Here is a 25,521-nt window from a genome sequence, read left to right as displayed (position 1 = left end):
GAAAAATCTTTGTTATTTGTAGAAAACAACTTTACATCAGAAAAGGAAAATATCTTAGTAATGTGTTTTGTTATCTGGAAGAACTTGGAGGCAAAAAAGACACGGAAAGAAAGAAGAGAGTGAGCAGCTGATATATTTTTGTTGGGGAAAGGATTGCTTAAATAAGACTTTGCTTATGGTTGCAATCAGATATGGGGTTTATAACAGGCCTTTGCATATTCAGTACACTGAGCAGCCACTCCCTGCCTAATCCTCAGAGAATGGCTGGGAGGTAGGAGGGTTTACTATTACCCCAACTGCACAGATGACCCTCAGACAGGCAGAAACTGCTGCAAATAGCTAGAATACAGAATAGGAAATTCTGCTGGATGGGGCCATTCTTGGTTGCCCTAAAAAGATGCCAAAACCAGTTACAATCTAAGTCTTCTGTAGAGACTCCTTTTATTGAATGACTGCAGTGGGGCACTGTAGGAAGGAGAGTCCCCGGTATCCTAATGTGCGTTCCCCTTCCAGCCTGGATTATGTTACTGGTGATAACAGCTATCCTTTGCCCCACTGGCTTGAAATTTCTAGTGACTGCACCCATGTTTAACTGCTCATAAGCCCTAGCCGTGAGGAGAGGCAAGACTTAAAACAGCAGTGTGCATCTTTGCCACCTTCTGTTAGGACAAGTGCAGGAATAGCCAAAGGTTTGGAATGCTGGGGTATTCCCCATGTTTGCATCAAAAACAGCAATGCTGCTTGTCCTGCTGTGGGGATAGCTGTAATTGCACTTTCACTGGCACAAGTGGAAGAGGTGAGGTGCTTGCTTCAGTAATAGGCCGCAAAGATCTGTGCTGAAAGCTGGGTTCCTCAGGTGCATCAGTCTGGCAGAGGTTAGACCAAATTTTCCGTACAGGAACATGTTTGGGGAGAGGACTCCAAGAAGGAGAGCTCTGGCTTTTTGCTCTTTCTTGGGCATGATCTGCTGACAATCCCACCTCTTCCCCTTTCAGGCTCTCTGTTGCTCTTAGCTTTCCCAAATCACAGTGGTCACACCACATCATACCCTTTGCTGTCACATCCAGTGATTTTTTTTTTTTTTAAACAGAGCAAAGCAGTTTGCCCCATCCCAAGTCCAATGAACTCCTTTAGATGACTGAAGGAACTCTGCTGCATCTCATTGACCTTGGCAGAGATGAGACATTTATGTGTTTATTTATGCCCTGCTGATCAAAGCGTGTTGCAGGTAATGGGAAAGTGAAGGAGCCAAGTCTCTGATTTCATTTGCCTGGTGCTTATAGCTTCCTGGGGGAAGTATCTCATGGATGGGAAGGTACGCACCAGTCCAGTTAGAATATGCCATGCATGCCTGTGTAGGCCAGGGGATGAGAGGACTTGGCATTTCTCAGACAGAGCTTTCGTTTTGTGACCATGTCATAAAAAAGGTGAAGGAAATTTTATCGGCTTGACTTTACACTGTTATTCACAGGCCACTGTTAAGTTGCCTCGTCCTCTGATTTCTCATTGCCACACTGAATTCAGGAGCTTGGGGTGAATTTAAGACACACAGAGCTTATTTTACTCCGAAGCATTGCCATCTTATAGGGTGGGACCTGGGAGGGGAAAGAGAGAAGTGGTGTTACATGCCACAGGACTGAGCAAAAGGAAGCCATGGGCCAGTGAAGAAGAGAGCGAGTTGATGTCTTCAGAGACGCCCAAAGGGTAATCTTAGGATCCTGGTTGCTCAGCTAATAACTGAAGATTGTGAAGCCAGCAAGGAGTGCACTGTTGGAGAATCTGGAAGGGTGGTGGTGGGAAACGGACTGTGCCCCTTCATTCATATGCAGAAAAATGAAAATAGAGGGAGGAAGGATAAAAATATCTCTAGTTTTCCTTATGCATTGAAACTTGTTTAATTATTAAAATGGGAAAAATATTTTAATTAATGCATAAAAGAAATGTTAGTAATATTTCTGAGCTGGTATAAAATTAATGCTTTAAATTAATCCACACTTGGAGGTGTACTGCTCTACCTTTTTCTTTTTTTTTTTTAATTTTTATAATATGCTGTGTTAATGACAGTATTAGGAACTAATGCTAAATCTTACCTACAACATCTATGGGCTATAATTACTACTATAAACTTTGAAATAAGGTAGTACTAATTGGTAAAGCTGGTTATAAAAGGATTTTCTAAGACTGATGTATATCCATAACAGCATTTAAACCCCTGATTTATACAACTTTTCACAGCTTGATCTGAAAGACAAGGTCACAAGAGTGTCTTCCCTTCCCCTTCCCTTCCCGGAACTTCCCTTTGGATTATTTCCCTTTTAAACTGTGCAAGTTATTTGAGATTTCCAGGGCTTTTTCTGAGGATCTCCTACATGTTGTTACTTGTTTTCAGAATTGGTCACAAGGGCTGTCTCCTAATTGACCTCTCTTCCATGCAACATCCCCTCAGAGCCAGCCCTTTCCTATGGGAAGGAGGCTGGCTGTGGGTTCACCGGAGTGTCACAGTCAGTGGCAATAAGGAGACAAGGAAACATAAAACCAAAAAAACAATCACTCATTTGGAAATGGTTGTGGATCCAGTTAGAATATCCTGCTTCCCCTGATGCCCGCTTCTCACCTGAGAGGGCAGCAGACATGTTCCTAGCAGAGGGCCAGGACTGAGTGTGTAAAACCCCCCTGCTCTGCTGCTGCTGGTGTGTGTGGGCTGCCAAGGGAACACCTGGCTCTGTGTGGGGAGTGCTTGGCAGTCACACACGGAGAGACACCTATGCTGGAGTGGCAGGGACTGGCCTGTGGATCCTGGGTGTGGTTTAACCAGAACATAGGGCTAAGTCCAGGTTTCTGCTTTCCTCCTCCTGCTTTGCTGCCCAGTCCTGTGTTCTTATCCTCTCGTGCAGCTTGTACAGCTGCTCTGGGGTCCCAGCACATGGAGGACATGGGCCTGCCGGATGGAGGACTTCTGCTATGAAGACATGCTGAGGGAATTGGGATTGTTCAGCCTGGAGAAGAGAAGGCTTTGGGGTGATCTCATTGTGGCCTTCTAGTGCCTGAAGGGAGCCTATAGGAGAGATGGAGAGAGACTCTTGATAAGGGCCTAGAGTGACAGGACAAGGTGGGATGGCTTCAAACTGGCAGTAGGTTTAGTTGGGATATCAGGAAGAAATTCTTCCCTGTGAGGGTGGTGATGCCCTGGCACAGACTGCCCAGAGAAGCTGTGGCTGCCCCATCCCTGGCAGTGTTCCAGGCCAGGTTGGATGGGGCTGGAAGATGAAAGGTGTCCCTGCCCGTGGCAGAGGGTGGGAATGAGATGGGCTTTAAAGACTCCTCCTACCCAAACCACTCTCTGATTCCATATATAACTACTGCAGGCAGCTGTCAGATTTACCTTTATTACTTATCTTTTCTCCTGTATCATACCTTTATGGCTGCTCACATCACTCTGCTCCAGGGTTGTTGTTTCTTTTAGCTCGACAACTCCCTGGGATGGCTCATACATGGTCATGTGTGCACTAGCACGAGGAAGATGTTGGCAGAAGCCTGGATGCATAGTAAATTGGTCTGTTGTGGATTTTCAGGGTTCCATGTCAGGTCTTAATGGAGATTTATTAAGATCCAGGTGGTGTTGGATAGTTTGTACAGTCAGCAGCAGAAGGAATTGAGGAAACTCTTCTTTTCCTTTTTTCCTTTTTTTTTTTTTTTAAGGAATGGAGTATAAATAAATGAACTTTGCAGGATATCTGAAAATACCTAAATTTGGCCTGACAAATTTGATATTTCATCTTTGTTAACCCAGTTATATCACAGTGTATTTCACTGCCCTTTTTTTAGTTTCTGGTAGCTCATGTAACTCATTGCATCAGGCCTAAATAGTCTACGTTGTCATGAGTCCCAACCTTTGAAAAACAGGGATCAGGCAGAGAGGGAATGGGGAGTTGCCCTTCCTCTCCTTAGTTACAAATTAAGGTTTAGGATTAAGAAATTAAGATGAACTCAGACAGTGAGATTTAATTGTTGAGTCGTACTTAATTTTTCTGGCCTTTCCCATACCCATTAAAGGCTATACATCCATTTGTTCTTAATTGTAAGCCAAAACTCTCACATAACCACATGATTCTAGGAAGTGGGACTGTATGAGAAACAGAAAATGTGATGTGCACAATAAAGACTTGCATGGCCAACCGTGCCAGTTGGCCATACAAGTCTTAGACCGTGAGGAACAATGAGTTTTCCATGTGTTCACATTAGTACCTTCCTGTTCAGAAACCACACGATTCCTGTGGCTTTGGGTGTTTTTCCACAAGGGAGAGGGAAGGAGTCCCTGCTGTTGCTTTCCCACATTTACATTTTACATTTCTTATAACATTTTATTTATATTTAATACTTTTTGCTTACAATACCAAACTTGTCTCGTGGTAGCTTCTTCACTCTAAAGACACCAGTTAAATTGCCAAGAAAAAAATGGTTTGTTCCCTGAGAAGCTGGGTTAGGGAAGGGTTGTACCAAAACCTGTTTTTCCCACATACATCCCTACATCTCTTTTGGATGGATTTTTTTTTTTCTTTAGCTACAGTTTTCAGTACAAAACTCTATCACTCCTACAGTATTGCCAAGTATTTTTGTGATTTGGTTGTGATACAAATCCCATAACTTTTAAAAATAAATCTCATTGCTGGAGTCATAAGGTAATTAAAACTGATATGGGGAGCTAAGGCTGAAAACATGAATTCTGAGGGCAGAACACAAGGATAAATGTGTGGTTTTGTTGTTGTGATTGCTATCTCATGGGATTCTGAATCCAACAATTTTTTATTGTTCTCTCCAATTGATGGTACAATATTAAAGCCAGAGAATGACAGTTTTCTGCTGTTGTTATGCTGATGATACTGTACTATCACTTCCATGGAAAGTGCAGTTTTATGGGTATTTTAGCATTTTTTTAGTTGCATAGGATATGCTTTACCTATTGATAAAAAAGCAGGATTTTGCCAGTATATTTATGGCTGGTTATATATCAATGTTTAGCTTGTCAGTCATCCCACACTACTAAAATGTTCCAGCTTTATTTTCTGTGGGACTCTGACAGCTACCAGAAATCTGACAATTTTCCAGGTGGTAATTGATCTGGCTGTGAAAGAGGTTATATTACCTGTTTGCATCAGACAGGATAACTTTGAATGGCCTCTCTGCAGGGCAGGACAGTTTGTCACAGTTCAGTTTGCTGAATATTGTTCATTCTTATCTGCCTGTAGCTTAACTGTGCTCAGAAGGGGTACAGGTTACACAAATGGCTCCACTGTGAAGGCTGGGCAAGGCCAAGATTTCAAGTGTGTTTCCAGGTCCTTTGATGTCTTAAGGGCATATGCATCTGTCAGAATGGTTTGGTGCAAATATGAGCCTTCTTTAAACTGAGACTCAAAAACAGCAGTGTGGGATTCTGGCTCACACATCCATAGTGTAGTGAGACACTCTGAGATTTCTGCCTCTAACTGGAGAATCTGTCCCATGAAAGTCTTGAATCATCTTGCTCAAAGAGGAACTGAGAACTCCTGGGGTTCATGGCAGACATGCCATCTAGGAATGTGTACAGCATGCTGCTAGCAGCCACCTCTGCATAAAATGTCATGGGGAAGGTAATTTGGGAAGTTCTTGCCTCCTTTTGTGCTCCAGATGTTTCTGTCACTTGTGTCTCCATCCCCAGAGTTTGTGGAGAAACCTGAACAGAGCAACTTGCAGTGACTCAATACATTACTTCCACTGTGGGAATTCTGCTGTTCACCGAGTAGTGTCAATTATCTTTCTACTGAGCTCTAGCAGTGAGAATCACACACTATTCTTGTTTATTCTCATATTAGAAAACTGCAGAATATCAAGGCTTACCCATTACTTTTATGAATATAAACTTAACCTCTGCTTAGAGTGAACTGGGTTTTTTGCTTTACAGGTGACCCCATTTTACCTTAAGAATGAATCACTTTTATTGCATCTCTGGGAAGTGCAATGTACAATCCAAGCCACATTCTTCACTTGCTGTTTGCCAAATGTTCAGTAGCAATTTCCAAGATGAAATAGATGAAATTGTGTTCAACCCAAAATGATGCTTCTCTGACACTTTTTTTTTGTTAGCATTAAGTATTTTAATCTACTTAAATAGCAACCAATGTAAGAAAAGTACGGAAAAGTATCCTTTTTTTTCCCCTCAGTTAGTGAGTCATTAGATAATTAATAGGCTCAGCGTATCTTGAGTGTGCCTATGATGAGTGAAAGCTACGACTGGGTGTGTTGAAACTCAGGCAAACTCCCTGCACTGGTGTGACTGGGAGGTCTCACCTGTGTTTCTCAGGCTTCAGTAGCAGCTTAGATGCATTTTCCAGGAGATCAGGTGCTTTTGGCAGCTGTGTTTTGTTCTCCCCTGCCTAAGACACCTGAGGCAACTCCTGGTTCCCAGAACATTACCAGCACTGTGTAGCACAGCAGTAGACTCTACATTATTTTGCTGTTTTAGATCATATTACTTTCCTTTTAAGTCTTTTCCTTCAGCAAGCTCCTTCAACTCTCCATACCCTCAAAGCTGACACCATGTTACAGTTTTCCCCTCCTTCCTTCTTATCTCTAGCATCCTGTGTTATCTCTTCCTGAGCTCAAGAGTTTTGACCCCCCTCCTTCACCTCCCTTGATGGGTTGTACAGTGATAGAGCAGCCCGGGGTGGTGTGTGAAGATTGGTGACTGTTTTCTTGCAGGGGAGTATGTGCAGTGGGAATCTCTCACATGGACATGCAGCTGAGGAAGCCAGCCTAAGCATGGCAAGACTAGCTGAGGAAATACCAAAATTGAGGCTTGTGGCAGGGCAGGCTTTGTGTTCAGTTTCCTGGGTGTCTCACCAAACTGAAGTCCAGTGTGTGGCTTCCTGCGAGAGATGGTGCTGTCCTGCACACTGTGCTCTGGATTTTGTAAGGAAAAAGGCTGTCTCTGAGCTGATTCAAATCATAGAATGATAAGGAGTTGGAAGTGACCTTAAAGATCACCTGGTCCCAAACCCATCTGCTGTGGGCAGGGACTCCTTCCACTATCCCAGGTTGCTCAGAGCCCCATCCAACCTGCCCTGGAACACTGCCAGGGATGGGGCAGCCACAATCTCTCTGGGCAACCTGTTCCAGAACCTCACCACCTTGACAGGAAAGAATTTCTTGCTAATATCTAACCTAAATTTCCCCTCTTTCAGCTTCTTGTGAAGTGTACCCGAACTGTGTGACCAAGATGATTAAACCAAGCTGAGATAGCAGGAAAAGGCTCAGGGCAGCCTTGTTTTTTGGGTGAGTGTTAGAGCCAAACACAAAACTCTTTCCTGCCTGAGCTGTAGTCCTTAAAACCAGCTTTGGCATTTCTACACCACGTTGTGGCTGCACTAGCAAGGATAAACTCAAACTAGGGACTACTTGGGAAACCCTTTGTTTCAATGAGAGAAAGGGTGTCCTCGCTCATGCCGCTCAAACATTATCGTGAATGCCTTTCTCCTCTCACTGCCAGAAGCTCATGGCTTCAGCTGGGCCGGAGCAGCTCCATCCCCATGTCACAGGGCAGGACTTTCTTTGCTGGGAGCGTGTTCGCAGCAGCCTGGGTGTGTGGGCTACTCCATGGCCCACAGCAGGGGAGGCAGGATGGGGAGTGGGGCCGAGGGTGGCTGGACGCCACCCGGCACCATGCGAGGAGGGACAAGGTGGTGGGCAGAAAGCTCCATTTCTCCCCACTTTTGGAGGAGGAAGATCTCGCGGCTCCACTTGTGTGTAGCCTTACTTCCTGGCTAGCCAAAGGGCTTGTCTGTGCTTGATAGTACTTGTTATTGCTCCTTTCTTGTTTGTTGGAGGAGGCGGGGAGGGAAGGTGAGGTACTTTCTATTTAAAACCAAAAGTGTTTGTCATCTCTGTCCAGGTGAATTAACCCACAGTGGAAGGAAGTATGACATTCACATTGCCTTTTGTAATCTGGGAAAGCTGTGGATGGATTGTGCCCTTATGCTTTCACCGCTGTCCTTTTCTTGCTCTTGAAGGTCACCTCCTTCACCCTTCTCCTCTCAGATTTTGTGCCTGTGACTGCAGCAGGACCAAGCACTGCCCTTCTGTTTTTGTGCTGGCATGTGGCCAGTTGCTCCCTCTCACTTGGAGGGGTTCTGTGCTCCCAGAATCACCTAAAAGCTGAGTGCATGGGAGCTGAAGTCTGATGTTTCTAGGCCCTCTCTAGAGAAGAGCCTGAGTGTCTTTATCTCAACAGGGAACATTGGTTTACCTTGTTTCACAGACAGAGCATATGAGGGAGTGATGGCCAGCTGATCATCTGATCCAGTTAGAGATGTGAAAGATCGGTAAGCCCCAAAAGGGGAAACAGTGAATTATTTTTGACAGTTTGTATATCCTGCCTAGTGGCAGCGGCTAGATAGGTCCTGTGTGTTGCTCTATCACATTATTGCCCCTGCTGAAAATGCTAATTGAAAGTTTGCTTTGGGTAGCTGAGCTCCTGGGGGTCTCCTGGGACCTCCTCTGATGGAGCAGACCTGCATTGGGAGTTTAACGTGACTACTGTGCTCCACAGGCACTCTCTTCTGGTATTTACTGGGCTCTTGTACATAGCTGCTCTGCATGTGAAGACTACAGGTGCTGTCAGTCTTGTTTTATTATTTCCCCTTCCATCTCCATGAAATCTTTATTTCAAACATGTGTCTTCTACTATGGTGTACTCAGCCTTTGACCGGGAATTTAACAGTTTCCCTGGTGAAATGCATGTCCTCCCCTTGTGTGTCTGCAGAAAGTTTGCCTGCTCCTTCTCCTGCCTCACTTCTCAAAGCTCCTCTCTTGCTCTCCCTGAGGTGTGCAAAACACCTGGCAGTACTATGATAAGACAAATCTCACTTGGCAGCTTCCAGTGTTGATGTGCTGTGCACCTCCCTCTACCCTGCCTCTCAGTATCATCATGGAACCGCTCCAAATGCGGCGTTAAACTCGTCCTTTCGCCTGTCAAAATCCCTTGCAACAGAGCCATGGAGATGAAAACTAGCGTTTTGAGCTTAATAAGAGGAAATTCCGGGCTGTGTACATCTATGAAACAGTACAGTGAGCAGGAGTTCTTCCCCTGACAAGGTGTGGGCTTGAGCTTGAGCACTTTGCTATTCAGATCTTTATCCTATACTTACTAAGAGTAAACCTTTCTTAGCCAGCAGCTTATGTCTCCCTAAATAGTCTCTCTGCTCTTGGGGAGCCTGTTTTCGAAGACTGTCTGTATTAGGTGTGAGAAGTAGTACTTTTCTAGGCCCGGAGCTGAGTAGACTCAGGTGGGGTAGCCAGGAGAGCCAAGAGCAGCGTAGTACAAGAGGGATCTGATGTGGAACCTTTGAAAAGACAGTTTAGCAGTATCCAGGTAGGTTAGTAGCAGCTGACAGCAGCTGGAAACTCCGTGGGAATTCCCTGAATGGACATACCTCTTTGAAACAAACAGGTTGTTAAAATTACAGCTATTACAACTACTCAGTGCTTGGGAGGAACAATCCAAATTGCTGAAAAACCCTGGGTTTGGTCTGGTTTTGTAAGAAAGACTGTATTTTCACTATAAACAAATTAAAGATTACATGAGAAAAAACACACAGGAAGTAGTTAGCTGATGAGTTAACTCAATTAGCTAACTCAATTGTTTTCCTAATGTTTTTTTCAATTGAGGTTGTTCAGCCTGGAGAAGGGAAGGCGCCAGGGAGACCTCATTTCAACCTTCCAGCTACTTTTTACATGGGCAGGTAGTCATAGGACAAGGGGGTTATGTTTTAAACCAAAAGAGGAGAGATTTAGATATGATACTGGGAAGAAATCCTTTAATATGAGGGTGGAAGGCTCTGGTACAGGTTGGCCAGAGAAGCTGTGGCTGCTCCATCCCTGGAAATGTTCAAGGCCATGTTTTGCACAGGAGCTTTGAGTGACCTTCGATAGTGGAAGGTGCCTGTGCTGGGAGTTGGATCTGGGTGATCTTTGATGCCACTTCCAACCCAATCCATTCTGTGATGACAATACAATTCTATGATGAAGGTGTATAAATGCTTCAGTTCTAACTCCAGAGCATGCGCTCCTTGCCTTCAGAGCAGGTGTTTTGTTTCAATAGATGTAAGGGAAAACAGAAGCTAAACCAGCTTTCAGGACAGGCGTGCCCTGGCCATGGAGCTAACTGGGACAATTAGTTCACATGTAATTATGCTGTTACTGCTTTTACTTTCTGTGTGGGATCAGAGGTTAGTACTTGTGACTACAGAGCCACTCTAGCACAAATAAATCACCGTAGAAGAAAAGAGAGGCAGCCACAACAGTTTGTCTCTTTCTCAGGTTTTTTCCAGGTAGGGATTGTGGGTGATGGTAGAAGACAGACAGGTAAAAGTGGTGAATCATATTCTTCTGTCCTTTTCACAGACATACCCCAAATCTGCATTCCCTAGTGCTTTGTCATGTCTGAACTTCAAATGCAATAGTGGATGGGAAATTCCACTATATCCTTTGGGAAACTGTCCAGCAATCCTGAGATGGCTTTTTTTTTTCCTTTTCCCCTCCCTAAAAGAGTAGACTAAATGATGACGTAGTTTCTCTCTAATCTATAGATTAGTCCACACACACCAGAGCTACTCCTCTAAACCCATGTGGTTTACAGCCTTCAAATATCTTGTGCCTTGTGTCATGTTCTAGTTACCTGTTAATCTAATGTGTATGTTCCTATGTTTTGTTAATTAATTTCTGTGATCATTTGCAATGAATTTCAGACCCACACAGAGATCTGCAAAGAGAGCCATCAGCTCCAAAGAACAGGCAAAATCAGAGAGAACTTTTAAACTCGGCTAGAAGAGGCCAGTAGTATTTGTCCACCTTGCCCCATGAAAATCAATGGAGATTTTTGAAAATTTTCATGTTCTCTGGATGCCTTCTGGTACCCCCTTTTGGGTGTGAGATAACCAGCCATGGCCACCATGTTCCATAAGTTGCCCTGTGGCTATTGCATAGAGCTCGGCATCTCTGCTCTTTGACCAAAGTCACTTTCTGCATTTGCCTGTCAAACTAAAAAGACACCAGTGGGGTTATTTTGGTATTACTCTCATCTTCAAGCTTACATGTGGTTTTTGCCTATTCTCAGTCTTTGTGTTTGTTTCCAAGCTCTTATCACCCACTAGGTATGTGGTGTGTGTTTTGGTTTTTATCAGCTGCAGTAGAAGCAGTGAATTAGATCCATGTATCATTGTGAAGTAGTAACAGAAAAAATCATTTTTCTTCAGCAGGATGTGTCACTAATGGAGTCTGAAGAAACCAGTGAGAGAGGTACCACTCCCCCAGGAGCCAGCAGCATCACTGGGGAAGCCTGGGATTCTTCAGCCGTGGCAGGAGAGTATCATGCCACTCATATAGCAGCTGAAATGAGCACCAGCCCATCTAACTCTGCAAAGGGACCAGAGCTCAGCACACCCAAGGACTGCCTTGCTGCTCCAGAGAAAGCAGCAGAGATGCTGGGCAGACCTTCTGACTCTATGCAGAAAGTGCCAGCAGGACTGGAACAAGGCCAAAGGGATACAGAGCCTCAAAAGGGACTCTCAGAACTGGAAGGAGAAATGCTTTTAGAGGAGGGTGGACTGGATTATTCTCTGAAACTTAGGCAATTGGAACTGGTTGACCTGGAAAGCAACCAGCGCCCTTCCTCTCACAGCAGAGTCCCGGATGAGCCAGCCCCTGGCAGCCCAGTCCTGCAGGCTGTGAAGCTCAGCACTGAGTTTCCTCAGTGCCAAGCAGAACTGGCTTTGCATGGCTTAGACCCTCAGGCCCAGGAAACGAAATCCCCTTTGGCTGATGCCATTGCCTCTCAGAGGGACACACCTAAGTGCTTTTTGGTGTGTAAAACTGTTTCAGAAGGACATTACAAGGCTGAACCCTTTCTGGGTAACATCTTGAAGGACTCTTTGCAGGAGGTTGGTGCTGGTGCAGAGCAGGAGCAAAGCACCAAAAAGCTGGCACCAGCACCTGATGAGCAGCCTACCTCAGAGGGAGCAGTAGAAGACACAGCTAAACCTTACACTTCTGAAGATGTTCAGGAAAGCTTAAGAGCACCCCAGGGTTTGGAAAAGAATACAGAATCTTCCTCTTTCCATCAGTTGACTTCCACCTTAACATGTGACAGCCAAATGAGTTCACTACAAGCAGAAGGAAACAACTCATCTGGTGAAACAGGGAATACCATGATGGTCAAAGACCAGGGAATGGTTCCTAAAAAGAACTCATCTGCTTCCAAATGCCTTCATCTAGAAGATGATCACAGAAAAACGGAGGGCAGACCTGCCCCTTCAGCAAAGAGTGCTTTCCAAGGAAAGAGTACCTCTAAAAGGACAGAGGAAGTGAATGCTTCACGGCATAAGGAGCCAACTTGGGAGGAGGCAGTGTTTGGACTTCAACAAGAAGAGGAGGAGGAAGAGTGCAAAGAGCAGAATTTGCTAGAAGAAGGCAAACCTTTGGAACTCAAAGATCAGAAAAACAAGGAACAAAATGAGCAGGAACAACTGCCAAGGGAAGAGCTCAGACTGGGGGAAGAGCTGAAACTAGAGGCTTTATCATCAGCTTTTGGGTCAGAGATACCTTCTGTTCCCAGGCATAATGTGGATGTGTGTGGTTTGGAGTATGCTTCCTTGTCTGAGCAAACAGTATCAGTATTTCTTCCTGGGGAACCGGTCTCTGTGGATCAGCATCCTGGTGAGGACATGCTGCTGAAAGCTCATGTCACAGAAGCAGGTTCTGGATGTCAGCCACCTGCTGTCAGCCCTCTGTCCTCAAAAAACCAGAACCCAGGGGGGGAAACTCCATACATGTGCCATGTTTCTTACCAAGCAGAAGATCTGGAGGACTCTGGCCGCTTTTCCATCGGTGGTCAGGATATTGGAGAAGCTTACTGGGATGATAAGACACGACTGGGCAGGGAGAATCAGCACAGTGATGATCATGGAAAAGCTGTCCAGAGATTTGATAAAAGAGATACATCACTCTGTGGAGGGGTGATGGCACCTTTTAGCGCAGAGAACCCAGAGGCTCTTGTTCCAGCACACCCTTCATCTGGTATCAGTAACTTGGAGCCACCTGATCACATAGATCTTCATCCTATAACAGAAAAAGCTGAGCTTTGGGACTTCATTCCAGCTTCCCCCTCAGAGATCACCTCAGCAGTGTCAGCATCTGTTCCAGAGCAGGATGGTGGCAGAATAGCCTCTGTGACCTCTGAGCACTGTCCTGGCACCAGCCTGAACAAGCTGCCAGACTCTGCAGGGAAACCACCCAAACAAGCTGCTTCTGCACAAGAGTGGAACCCAACACCAGCAGAAACTGCTGTTGTAAGGACAGGTGCAAGGGAGGCCAAGACTTCCCATGAACTCCTTACTTCTGAGGAAAGCTATCATGAGGACCTTAGTGGCCCATCTTCTTTCTCTGTCATGTACACTAGCTCCCTTCCTCTACAAGGGGGCTTTCCTGGAGATAGGAGGTCTGTGGCTAGTATTGCAGGACCTCTGGAAGTATCCCAAACACCAGGAAGGACTTCCACTCCCCTGAACCACCCAGAGACAATTCAGCAAATCTCTCCCCAAAAAAGTGCCATTATACAAAGAAAAGAAATGGCAGCAGATGTGGATCATAAAGCACAAGTGCCTTTATTTGATGAGCCTGACTGCAGTTTATACCAAAAAGAGCCTGGATCCAGAATTTCCAGTGTCCTGAGCACCCTAACTTGGCCCTCCAAAGATGATTTGGTCCTTGCTGTGAACCAGCAAGGACAACCTCTGTCCCCTGTGTCCCACTCAAGCCTACCTCTGGGGTCTGAGCCTGATGCCAAACAGCTTCCTCATCCTCCTTCCCATGTCCAAAGGCCCAGTCAAGCTCAGGCCCCTGCACTCCATGCAAATCACCTTGTTTCACCTCCAGTCCCTGAAGGTCACCAGCTGCTGGCTCCTGGTCTGCACTCCAGGCCCCCCCTCAGCTGTGGGATGGATGATGGTAAGCTGGGAGCCATTCACCCTGCTCCAAGCTGTCATCTCCGGACTGCCTCCTCTGCATTTGATACCAACTCTGTGGCCTCTGCTTCTGATGGAGAAAGTCTAGTAGAGAGAGATGACCTTGTTCCAGTGAGTGGAGTGTGGGATCTTGGTGACTCAGGTCCCCATGATACAGAGACTTCTGATGACTCAGGGGTCAGTTTGATGACCAAAAGTTTTTTGGCTCTTGGAAACGAAATGTTGGTTGGCTGCTCTGACACCAGCCCTGAAACAGCAGATCACGACATGGATATAGAGAGTGGAAAATCCTCACCTGACCACCCTTCTTGGCCCTTGTTGGAAGGCCTGATAACATCCCCAGACTCCAAAAGCAGAGAGTCTGCACAGCTCCTTCCAATGCTTGCATTCACCAATCCTATTCACTTCCTCCGGCTCAGCCCTCCATCACTGCTGACCACCAGAACAACCTGCCAGAACAAGGAGCTGCGATGGCAGCAGCCCACAGGTAGCTTTGGTGGGGACACAAAGAACATCCAGGCTCCACTGGCAGTCACAGAGAAAACAGAAGGTGGGAGGAGAGTCAGGCAAAGGCTGGAAGAAGGAGAACACCAGCCAAAGGAAGAAAAGGCCAAACATGCAACCTTGGAAAAATCATCAAGTTGGCCAGACAAAAAAACTATTGGGGTAGCTATGCAGGACCCAGCAGGCAATCAAGAAAGCCCAATAAAAAGCCGAGTAAAAACCAAGGACTGGCACCGTCAGGGCCTGAAGAGGATGTCAGTACCACCAGACATCTTGCAGCGTGAGTCATCTCTTCCATTTCCCTTCCTTCTTTCCCCCTTCCAACTTAGAACAGTTATCAAGACATAGGATTAAATTAAATAAACAATATGATGGAGAGGCATGAGAGTAGAGACCTTAGCATGGCTCTTGTGCCTTTCAAGTGATATTCCTTGCTCCAGCCTTACAGCCGTCTCCTATCCTGCCCCAAGCTTCCCTTTCCAGCTGTCCCCTCTTTCCTCTCGGCTGTCCTCTGTATCCTGTTTGTTCCCTTGAGTGATGCATCCTTGAGGGATGCACTCTGGGGCTCAGTCTCCCCATGCCACACTAATTCCTGCTACAATAAACTTATTTCATGGATCCCTGAGGCAGTAAAGAAGAGCCATGCACACACCCTCAGTAGCCCATATCTCTTATCAGTTGTTTATATGCTGCCTCCCCTTATTTTGCAACTGGGACTTTTAGGTTCCCACTTGACCTTTTAAAAAAGATTATATTCTCGTGAGCGCAAGATTTAAGACTACAGATAAGAAGGGAAGTTTGTCAAACCCAAGGTCTCAGCTTGCACAGAAGTCAAATCACTGATGTCACAAGTGGAAAACATGCATCTTCTGTAATACAGCTCATTCAGCAGTACTTGCTATCAGGATGTATATATGTTCTTTACTATACCTTACATGAACTTTAAATAATTACTTCTTTTTAGCTCTTGCTTTAGTCTATTTTTGAAGCTCTGAAACATGCTGTATTTTTGGCACAGGGGAAAAGGAGAGGGGTATGGAAGGGTGTAAAAGGTTTGGAAGAACTTGAATCTCAAGATTTGTTAGTATGTTTGACCTGTAATTTCTTGATTCCAAATTTTAAAATATTCAAGGCAATAGTACTGTCTTTCCCCTTATCCATAACTGCAGCTCAGTCTTTGGATTTTCTTCCTTTTTCTGCTTCCAGTTATTTGAGATTTAGAATTTCTTCACACCTTATTTGATTAAATCTCTCACAAATCGAAAGGACTTCTCCATTTTTACACTTTGGCTCCACTGATCTGATGCCTGACCCTAGTAGCTGAAAGTGTTAGGACAGCACCAAACAAGGCACACAGACAATGTCTTTACTTGCCTAACTGGAGAGGGAAGCTCTTAGAGTTACTGTTGCTGCCTAAAATATCAGCCTTTTTCTTTGTGTGAAAAGTAAATGTGGCTAACAGACGTAAAGTGTAAGTAATGTCAAGAATTATTAACACTAGAATGTTTCTGACCCAGAAATAAATGCCACAAGGGCACCTGTACTCCAATTCAACACTACCACTTAGGTGGGGCATAGGTAAGTGGTATCTGTGTGTCATTTGGATTGTAGATTAAGTCTAAAAATTGACTGATGTGTTTACTTTCCAATTGTCTTCTATGCAGAGGTTTCTTCTGTTCCTTCAGAGGAGGAAGCTCACAAGGCACACAGGGAACCACCAGTCATCTCAGAAACAGTTATAATGCGGTGAGTCTCTCAAAGATCCTTAGAATTTGCCCCAATCCCTGTGAAGCACAGAAGCCTCTGTTGTTTTTGAGTTACCAAAGATGATGATAAGGAGTGGAAACCTTTAATTAAATGCCATAGGGCCTGTGTTTTAGTCTATGCTCTCTTGAAGAGAACCCTACTGCAACAGAGGTATTTCTGGGCCTTCAGGACAGCCTTTCCATAAAGCCAGACTTTTCCCTTTGTGTCAAGTAAAGCTTGTGGAGCTTGAGCTTGTTGGAAAATAAGAGGTCCCTGTTGTGACAGAGCAGTTTCTAAGGTTTGGATAAGCCTTCTCTGGTGCTGTGCCCTTTGTTCACTCTGTGTTTTGAAATCTTTATTCCATGGCAGAGAGAAGAAGTCTGCAGACACAACAGAGAACTTCAAGCGTCGGCACTCCAAACTGATCAACTCCTGTAAGTACCTCCTGCCTGGGGTGCTGTGGCAGTCCCCTCTCCGCCAGCATCTTTCACCCTTGCAGTGAGCACAAAGAAGAGGGACTTCTGCCACGTGGTGGTTGTGAGGATGTAGTGATAGAGAGCAGGGAAGGCAGTACACTCTGGAATCCTGCAGTACACTCAGGCAGCTGAGGAGCTTTGCCTGAATTTGGCTGTCCCAGTCTGGGGCAGAGTTTTCTCCAGGTTGAAAGCAGAGGGTGAGTTGCTATTACAGAAGAGATAAATGTATGTGTTTCTCTCCACAGCAAGATTACTGTATCAGGAGTACAGTGATGTGGCTCTGAACAAGGCCATCCAAAGTCAGAAGAGAGTGGATTATCCAGAGGATATAGAGTCAAGTTTACCAAGTTCCCCGAGGCTACGGAGGAAAGTGCTGTCTCCCCAGGACTCATATTTGCAACGTCTGTCAGTCTCATCTAATGCATCCCTCTGGCAGGACATCCCCATGGTACGGGGCAGCAGAATACTGCTCAACATGTCCCGTGAGGAGCAGAGGCTGCAAGAGGTATGGGGCAGATGTGGCAAAGGGTGGTCTTGTAGTCAAGAAAAAGTCTCTGGAAGGAGGGTTAAAGCAGAGAGCAAAATCTGTGCCGTGGGAATGCAGGTAGTTGAGGCAGAGGTCACTTCTATTCCTGGAAGCAGCATGGGGTATGAAGCAGAGCAATGCTGAAGTGCTGAATTTTAGAGAAAAGCAGCACTGAAGGACAGATTCTGCACTGTATAAATAACTCCAAGTAAACAGACATGGGGAAAAGTGGGAACATGATAAGGAGTTTTGAGTATGCTCAATGAAAAAGGATGTGTAAAAGTAGAAGACTTGCAGCATTCTCCCATATGTAAGCTTGTGAGAAATGCTAATAAAACCACAGTAAATTCTGTTTTCTGTAGTAGAATATGAGTTTAGCAAATTGACCTGTGTGAGTTTAGCAAATTGACCTGTGTGAGCTGCAGGGCTGAGAGGAGACTGGGAGATGTATGGATTCAGCACAATGGTACAGAGAAACTGGGTAAAGAAAATGAGAGGATCTGAGAAGTGGACAGGAGGACTCAGAGAAAGAGGTGAAAACAACAGTATGGGAAAAGGTGTGTGGTACGGATGCTGGACTTTATGGGAGCTTATGAAAGTGGTGTTGAGGGGAAATAAAAAGTAAAATGAGAGCAAGTAGCTATTTTTAAGTCATAACACAAGTGTTTCTTAAAGAAAGTCTGTAAGTGCATGCTTGCCCTTCCTTTCTAAAGCCTCTCTTCTGTAATTACACACTCCTTGCAAGATGTGCTGGGAGGTTTTCCTGCTTTGCCTCGTTTCCTCTCTGTAAGATTCCTCACAGACTTGCACAGTGTATTGATGTTGTGCTCCTTTGTTTTCTCTCCCAAGGCCAAGTTTGAGCTGATAATATCTGAGGCTTCCTACCTGCGCAGTTTGAACGTGGCAGTGGATCACTTCCAGCGCTCGGCAGAGCTCCAGGCGATGCTCACCAACCAGGAGCGCCAGTGGCTCTTCTCCCGGCTCTCCGATGTGCGTGATGTCAGTGCCAGGTGAGACATGGCCCTTTGCTTCCAGGTCTAACATGGTGCTTCCATCAGGAACATTTCTCACTCCTCTTCTGCACTGTTCAGTGCAGATACAGCACCTAGTGATGACACACCAACTCTGCCCGGAAAGGAATATTCACCTTTTTAGGTGACAAGGCAGTGTGAATTCTGGTGTTAAATCCCAGATATTACAGCTTAGTTGTGCACAGAGCTCACTGCAGGGGATCAAAATGGTAATGTAGCCTTGTGCTACTGCTTTCAACTACAATTAAACTTGACTAACTAGACTTCAACCCAAACCAGCTCCTGCCCAATACAAGACAAAAGGGGCAGCTGCATGAGCCCTGATGAAAAGTGGGGTAAAAAAGGAGAAGCAGTAAGTTACAACCATCACCTGACAGAAACTAATGTGAATCAATAGAGCGTAATTCATGAAATGTGGACATGACCCCACATGCCAGGAATTCTGTATGTTGTAGGATTCTGTTTTGCTTTTCCTCCTGCAAGGCTTGACTACATAAATTACTAAGCTGGTAAGGTTTGCTGCTACCTTTTCCATTTCTATTCCCAAGATTGTTCTGGTGAGGTCTTAGTTTTCAGCTGTTTCCTGACTATGCCTGTAGAAGCATGACCTCTCAAGAATAGAGGTCTTTTGCCTCTGCTTTTTCTTTGCTCATACAAAGCCTATATTGTCATTATCCAGACATTACACTCTCCCTAGACCTAAAGAGCCGTTTTGTGCTTGTGTGGGCTGTCGGGGTTTTAGAAGACTAAACGACACTGATATTTCCCTCTCATTTCTTGGCACCACATGCATGTGCTGCAGTTTCCTCTTTGACTTGGAGGAAAAATTTGAAGAGGACATGTTCACCTTCCGTGTGTGTGACGTGGCTCTGAAGCATGCCCCTGACTTCCGCCGGGTGTATCTGCCATATGTGACAAACCAGACATATCAGGAGCAAACCTTCCAGAGATTACTGTAAGTTTTTCTCATTTGCTGCACCCTTCTCCCCCTTCCATGAATAGCTTCCTGCTCTTTCAAATGATGGGCAATACTGCAGGAAAAGGCTGTTGAGCAGTGCTCTTGCTACACCCCCCAGAAGAACCTTCCTCAGTTCAATGGCATTTGGGACAGCAGGACAGAGCTCCTGCAGGCTTCTCTCCCATATCATTGGAGGGAGAAATAATGTGTAATATCTGATCTTGTTGCAGGCTGTTCTCTGTCTGCCCTCTACTGAAGAGAGCAAAAATGACCATCCTGGATTATGGTTTTCAGTCTTGATCACTGAGAACCAGAGTGCAAACTACCACTGTCCCCATGAAAAGGGGGGGATAGAGGGAGTTGAAATGTAGATGTTACTTCTGGGTTTTACTCCAGAGAGCTGTGAAAAGAGGATAGAGATAATAACAGCTGTACTGTCATCCTGTAGCTGTTAGAAACCCATAGTTGCTCTTCAGCAGCAGAGTGGTGAAGTTTCTTGACATTTCTTGCCCCAGGGACAAAACCTGACTGTTGGGAGTACTACAGCAGTCCCTGAAATCTGATACTAGGAAGGTTATTTATTTACTCTGATGCCTGGATGTCTTTTTTTTCTTTGCCGCTCCCACAGAAATGGAAATGCAGGGTTCCAGCAAGTCCTGGAGAGACTGGAAAGTGATCCAGTGTGCCAGCGCCTCTCGCTTAAATCCTTCCTCATCCTCCCCTTCCAGCGCATCACTCGACTCAAACTCCTCCTACAGGTAACTGTGGTGATTCTCTGCCTTCCCTCAAGTTTCCCTCAAGCTGTGTTTGGAAGCAGCTGAGGGAGTTGGGAAAGGGGTTCAGCCTGGAGAAAAGGAGGCTCAGGGGGGACCTTGTGTCTCTGCACAACTCCCTGACAGGAGGGTGTAGCTGGCAGGAGGTTAGGCTCTGCTCCCAGGGAACAGGTGACAGGGTAAGAGGAAAAGGCCTCAAGCTGTATTAGGGAAGGTTCAGGTTGGACATCAGGAGGAATTGCTTCCCAGAATGAGTTTGGAAGCGTTGGGTTGGGGGCTGCCTGAGGACATGATGCAGTCCTCATCCCTGGAGGTGTTCAGGAAATGATGGATGTGGCACTGTGTGAGGCATTGCTATTTGTGAATCATTTAGGGCTTTGTTGTGACACTAATTGTACCCCAAGAAAGAATTAATGGAGTCTTCTCAGAAAATGCTGATTTTCATTTCATTGAACTTTCTGGCTTTCTGCTAGGAAAACAAAGCAAGGGTTCCTTGGCTGCCCTCTGGAAGGCAGTCTGTGTCTATGCTTTGCCTGCAATTTTGACTAATAAAGAGCCATCCAGACAGGGAACCAGCCAGTCCCTAAAGAATTAATTTTGAGTTCTTTCTATGAATTTCTTCTTTTTGATTATTTGAGCTTCTTTTTACCAGGAGAAAACGACAAGTCTATTCTGTTCATACATCCATTTGTGGTTTAGCTAGTGGTTGCTTCCTATGCCACATAACTTCTATGTGATAATTAATACAATTTATATTTACAGGAATTACTGGTCAGTATGACTTAACAGTGACATTCTGCATCTCAATTTTTTGGCTTTCTTGTCTCCACATGTTATCAGCTACTTCTGCTTTACTTTTTATTATACTCTTCAGTGGTGGTAATGTCCACCTTTCCCTGTTTGCATCGTGAAAATCATCTTTTCTCACACAGAATATCCTGAAAAGAACTCGGCCTGGGTCTGTGGAGGAAGTGCAAGCAACGCAGGCCTATGATGCACTTGAAAAGGTAACAGTGCCTACCCTTTCTGCAGCCTTACCTTTGTCTCTAATTAATCAACTCCCACCCTTGTCCTTGCAAGAAAATCTTGCTTTAAAAAACCCCACAGCATTACTCTGTTGCATCCCTTCCTCTTATCCTGTTTATTATAGAGTCAAGGTTTAAAGTTTTCTAGGACAAATGGTTATCTAAAATTTGTACAGCTTCATAAGGTGGATTGTTCTGTCTAGTGATGATTTGACTTTCCAAAGGAGAGCCACCAGGATGGTGAAGGGCCTGGAGGTGAAAACAAAAGGAGTGAATGATGTCTGTTCAGCTGGAGGAGACTGAGACCAGATCTCACAGCAGTTCTGCAGCTTCATCATAAGGGGAAGAGGAGAGGCAGGCCCTGATCTCTGCTGTGTGTGACCAAGGACAGGACCCAAGGGAATGGCTGGAACTGTGTCAGGGGAGGGTTAGGTTGGATATCAGGCAAAGGTTCCTCCCCCACAGAGTCATGGGGCACTGAACAGGGTCCCCAGGGAATGGTCACAGCCCCAAGGCTGCCAGAGCTCCAAGAACATTTGGACAATGCACTCAGGCACAGGGTGAGATTATTGGAGTGTTTGTGCAGGGCCAGGAGTTGGGCTCAATGATCCTTGTGTGCCCCTTCTAACTGAGAGTATTCTCTGATTGTAATATATACTTTTTTTGCAGGAGGATGCCTAAGGAATTGTCACTTATGCTGACACCCGAGGGGCTCCTGGGAGTAGTACTGATCCCACCATGCAGTTCTGCTCCCACCTCACTGCTTATCTGTTTTCCTCTGCAGCTCATCAAGGATTGCAATGAGAATGTCCAGCGCATGAAGAGCACTGAAGAGCTGATCTACCTCAGCCAGAAGATTGAATTCGAGTGTAAGGTGAGCTCACCCATCCCCTGGGCCTTGCTCTAGTAATGTATTTTCTGTCTTTCCCCACAAAACCACTTTTTGTTCTCCTCTCAGAGAGAACACAGAGCTGTTGAACCAGAGCATCCTCTGCAGGCCACCTCTTCATCAGTGCTTCACTTGACCAATCATTCATGTCAGCCTTCTCATGAAGGTGCCTGCCATGACTTACACCTCTCCAGCTGGAGAACTGAAAGCACAGTTCCTCAAGAGAAAGGCAAAAATGCAAATCCAAAACTCACAGGGACCCTTCTTCTTGTGCATATATATTTATTTTTGTCTTGCAGATATTCCCACTCATCTCACAGTCGAGGCGACTTGTGAAATGTGGTGAGTTGACAGCACTGGACTTCAACAACCTGAGTCCAAAATGGAAAGTCACAACCCGGCCCATCTACCTGCACCTTTTCAATGACTGTCTGCTCCTGTCTCGGCCCAAGGAGTGAGTGCTTCAACACAATTCTTGCTGCCCCTTCTAAAATACCTGTCTCTTTCGGGGTCTGTGCTTTGGTGACAGAGTCCTTTCCCTCTGCCTGCCAGCAAGTGGCAGTCTTTGTCAAGTCACTCTCCTGCCCCGACTTGATGTAAGTATCATGAAAGTATGTGGAAATTGATAGTCCCAGTGCTTAATTACATCTTGTAATACAAAAACATATCTTGTGGTCCCTAGCACAACACTTTGATTCTGCTTTTGCATCTCTACAATGTGAAATACTTGAACAATAACCATTTATTCTAGTTTTACTTGGTAAATAATTTCTTCTAAAGCACAGTATGAGGACTAGTGAATGTGCAAATCACTGGTTTGTCAAGAGAGTTGTTGGTTAGTTGTGTTGGGGTTTTGAGGGTGGTGGGTTTGTTTTTAAGCTGTAAGCTACCAAAAAAAACCTGACAGGACAGAGCTTAGTATTTCTACCCTTTTCATTAAATCTCTTCTCTCTTTTCTTTGGTCTTCTGAGACTTCTAACAAGAGCACTGCTTCGGATGTGTGAAGCAGATGAAGACTTACTAAAAGCTTTTTGCTTTCCTGCAGACTATGTGACTCACTATGTAACCCTCATCGTCTTAAAATTTTCACCTTGTTTTGTTCCTCCTGTTGACCTGCAGGGGTGGACGTTTCGTTGTGTTTGACCATGCTGCTTTCTCGTACGTGCGCGGCGAGAAGTGCGAGATGAAACTCCACGGGGCAAACAAGAATCTGTTCCGTCTCTTTCTGCTTCAGAATAACCAGGGGAAAAGAGTGGAGTTCTTGTTCCGGACAGAGACACAGTAAGAGCTCAAGTTTAGCTGTGGTATATCCTGTTACCATGGCCAGACACCTCCTGGTAGCCTGATGATTGTCCCTCAGCTATTCAAATGCTGAAATACCAAATGTAGCTGCTAAGCAGAAGTCTTGAAAAGCATCCTCTTGCTATAATTATTTCCTTGTGAAACACCTGCCCCTCTCTCATCATAGCTGCACATACAGGACTACCACATTATGTCATACCATCAGCCTCCAAAAATGGGAACTTTTGCCTTTTCCCACCTCCTTTCTCAGCTTCTCTTTGTGTGAGCAAACACCCCTCCACCTCACCCCATTTCAGTCACCAGATTGTCATCCCTCACACTGAATGCTGATACCTATTCTGTGCTGTTTTCCAGCAGTGAGAAGCTGAGGTGGATCTCTGCTCTGGCACCGCCGCGGGGAGAACTGGACCTCCTGGAATGCCCTGGTGAGACTGCTCTGCTGCTACAGCAAGGGGGGTGGGCTGGCTCGCAGGAGTCACAGGCACTGTTAGGTGGGATACCCCAGAAGGATTCCAAAGCAGAATACTTGGGGTTTTGTAGTAAAGAGCATACTCATGGGCTTTCCCTCAGTGCTGGGTGCTGCCAGTTATTGTACATGTTTTAATGTGTCATTTTAGATGAAGACCTGCAACGTCCCTTCCAGTTCTCGGCTTTTTATTTGGGCAGCTCCTTATTCTCCACCTCCTCCGGAGCTGATGCCCACAGGTTTACTGTTGCTTTCTGAGATATCAATGTGATCTTTCCTCCCCTTCAGATGCACCACAAGTTCAGTGCATAAAGACTTACAAGGCTCGGGAAAATGATGAGCTAGCTTTGGAGAAGGCAGATATCATCATGGTTATGCAGTACAGCAATGACGGTGAGCAGAATGAGCAGTGCCTGTCTTAAACTGTAGGACTGAGAGGGCAGAGGGATTCTTCATCTTCTTCAGTATGCTTTATTTGGAAGCTGAAAGAGAATCTTCTCCTTTGCTCTTAGGGTCTTTTTGGAGGGGGCTTTTTTATGGGAAACAATGAAAAAAACATGTGACTTTTGCCTCATGTTGTGCTTTTCCCCACACCACAGGGTGGATAGAAGGAGTAAAACTCTCAGATCGGGAGAGAGGCTGGTTCCCCTCAGAACACGTGGAAAACATCTCCAGCAAACACGTGCGGCAGAAGAACCTGAAGGAGGAGCAACGGGTAAAGAATGCCAAGCAGCAGGTCTTCTGCAAGAAATAAGGCTCTGTTTGGACCTGTACAGTCTCCCTTCCATGGGGAAACCATGGCTTTTCTATCGTGCCTCAGAAGAAATGCCTTTGCGAAGAGCATAATACAAAGCACTTTGACAGGACCAGGTGCTTTTTGCCAAAGAAAGTGGGAATTCAATCACGAAAAACTTCCTCTGTGTCAGCAGAACTACAGCAGCAAGAGGAGGGATAAAGGTTGCATGTATTGCTTGCTTTGTGGTAGCAGGGAGGGACTTAAATCAGACAGAGGTCTGGGGTCTGGACTTCTGAAAACATCTTCCAGGTTTTGCCACTGACAAGTTGTGGGACTTTATGAAAGTCACTTCAGAGTTCTGCCTCAGTTTTGCCATCTGCAAAATGGGGGTAAACTTACCTACCTCACTCCATGTTGTGAGGCTAAATTCACTAGTATTAGCAGCCTGAGAGCTTCAAGTTCCTGAGAAGGAAGGTGCTAAGTGCAAAGCACAACAGAGCTGAAGAGAATATTCCATTTGAATATCCTCTGGATACCTGCATGGTGTTGATCTCCATAGTGTAATTTCCATTTAGGGCAATTTATGTTTTAGATCGTGCAAGTCTACAAGGGTTTAGATAGGCAAATAACAGCATTGTACCCAAATGCTGTAAAGAGTCCTTGACAGCATTACAAAATCCATTGGAATTAAGCAGTTTTCAGAAGCCACAATGATGATTTCCCCCACATAAGAAGTATCATGCTGAGAAATCTGCTTCCAAAAGGTCACCTCTCTTCTGAACAAGCATCCCACCAAGCCATTTGAACTGACCTTTTTCTTTACTCGGTCTCCCCTTGGAAGATCAGTGACTTTTGACAAAGATTTATATTTTGTGTTGGTAAATGCCCTGTACAAAATAACCAGGACTAGGCACATGCAATGAAGTGGCACTTTACTGCTGCTCTTACTCTGATTGCTGATGTGGTATTGCATGCACCATTTTGCACACTTATGGAGAACACTGAGATATTTAGCCACTGTAGATAAAGGCAAAATGT

At 45.3% G+C, this 25,521-nt stretch overlaps 1 protein-coding gene across 5 annotated transcripts in view; it reads left to right on the top strand.

The window, feature by feature from the left end:
* Positions 1 to 25,113, top strand: part of ARHGEF5 (Rho guanine nucleotide exchange factor 5) — a 30,618-nt gene extending 5,505 nt beyond the window's left edge. For 3 of the 5 annotated variants that reach the window (XM_054282000.1, XM_054281999.1, XM_054282001.1), the window contains 14 exons: positions 11,286 to 14,835; positions 16,220 to 16,301; positions 16,671 to 16,735; positions 17,023 to 17,282; positions 18,153 to 18,313; positions 19,137 to 19,289; positions 19,921 to 20,050; positions 20,998 to 21,072; positions 21,875 to 21,964; positions 22,279 to 22,433; positions 23,099 to 23,260; positions 23,636 to 23,706; positions 24,036 to 24,140; positions 24,347 to 25,113. In XM_054282000.1, coding sequence (XP_054137975.1) covers positions 11,286 to 14,835; positions 16,220 to 16,301; positions 16,671 to 16,735; positions 17,023 to 17,282; positions 18,153 to 18,313; positions 19,137 to 19,289; positions 19,921 to 20,050; positions 20,998 to 21,072; positions 21,875 to 21,964; positions 22,279 to 22,433; positions 23,099 to 23,260; positions 23,636 to 23,706; positions 24,036 to 24,140; positions 24,347 to 24,501 — 5,214 coding nt within the window. In that variant the 3' untranslated portion in view covers positions 24,502 to 25,113. The remainder of the gene's footprint in view (positions 1 to 11,285; positions 14,836 to 16,219; positions 16,302 to 16,670; positions 16,736 to 17,022; positions 17,283 to 18,152; positions 18,314 to 19,136; positions 19,290 to 19,920; positions 20,051 to 20,997; positions 21,073 to 21,874; positions 21,965 to 22,278; positions 22,434 to 23,098; positions 23,261 to 23,635; positions 23,707 to 24,035; positions 24,141 to 24,346) is intronic. The other 2 variants (XM_054282003.1, XM_054282002.1) reach the window with 1 other exon arrangement.
* Positions 25,114 to 25,521: the final 408 nt, after the last annotated feature.

This window comes from Melozone crissalis, unplaced genomic scaffold (genome assembly GCF_028551555.1).
Source record: "Melozone crissalis strain CALT ecotype California unplaced genomic scaffold, PUWL_Pcris_2 ptg000033l_1, whole genome shotgun sequence".
Classification (NCBI taxonomy): Eukaryota; Metazoa; Chordata; class Aves; order Passeriformes; family Passerellidae; genus Melozone; species Melozone crissalis.
The sequence above is the reverse complement of the archived record's forward strand: the minus strand, read 5'-3'. Positions and strand labels throughout refer to the sequence as shown.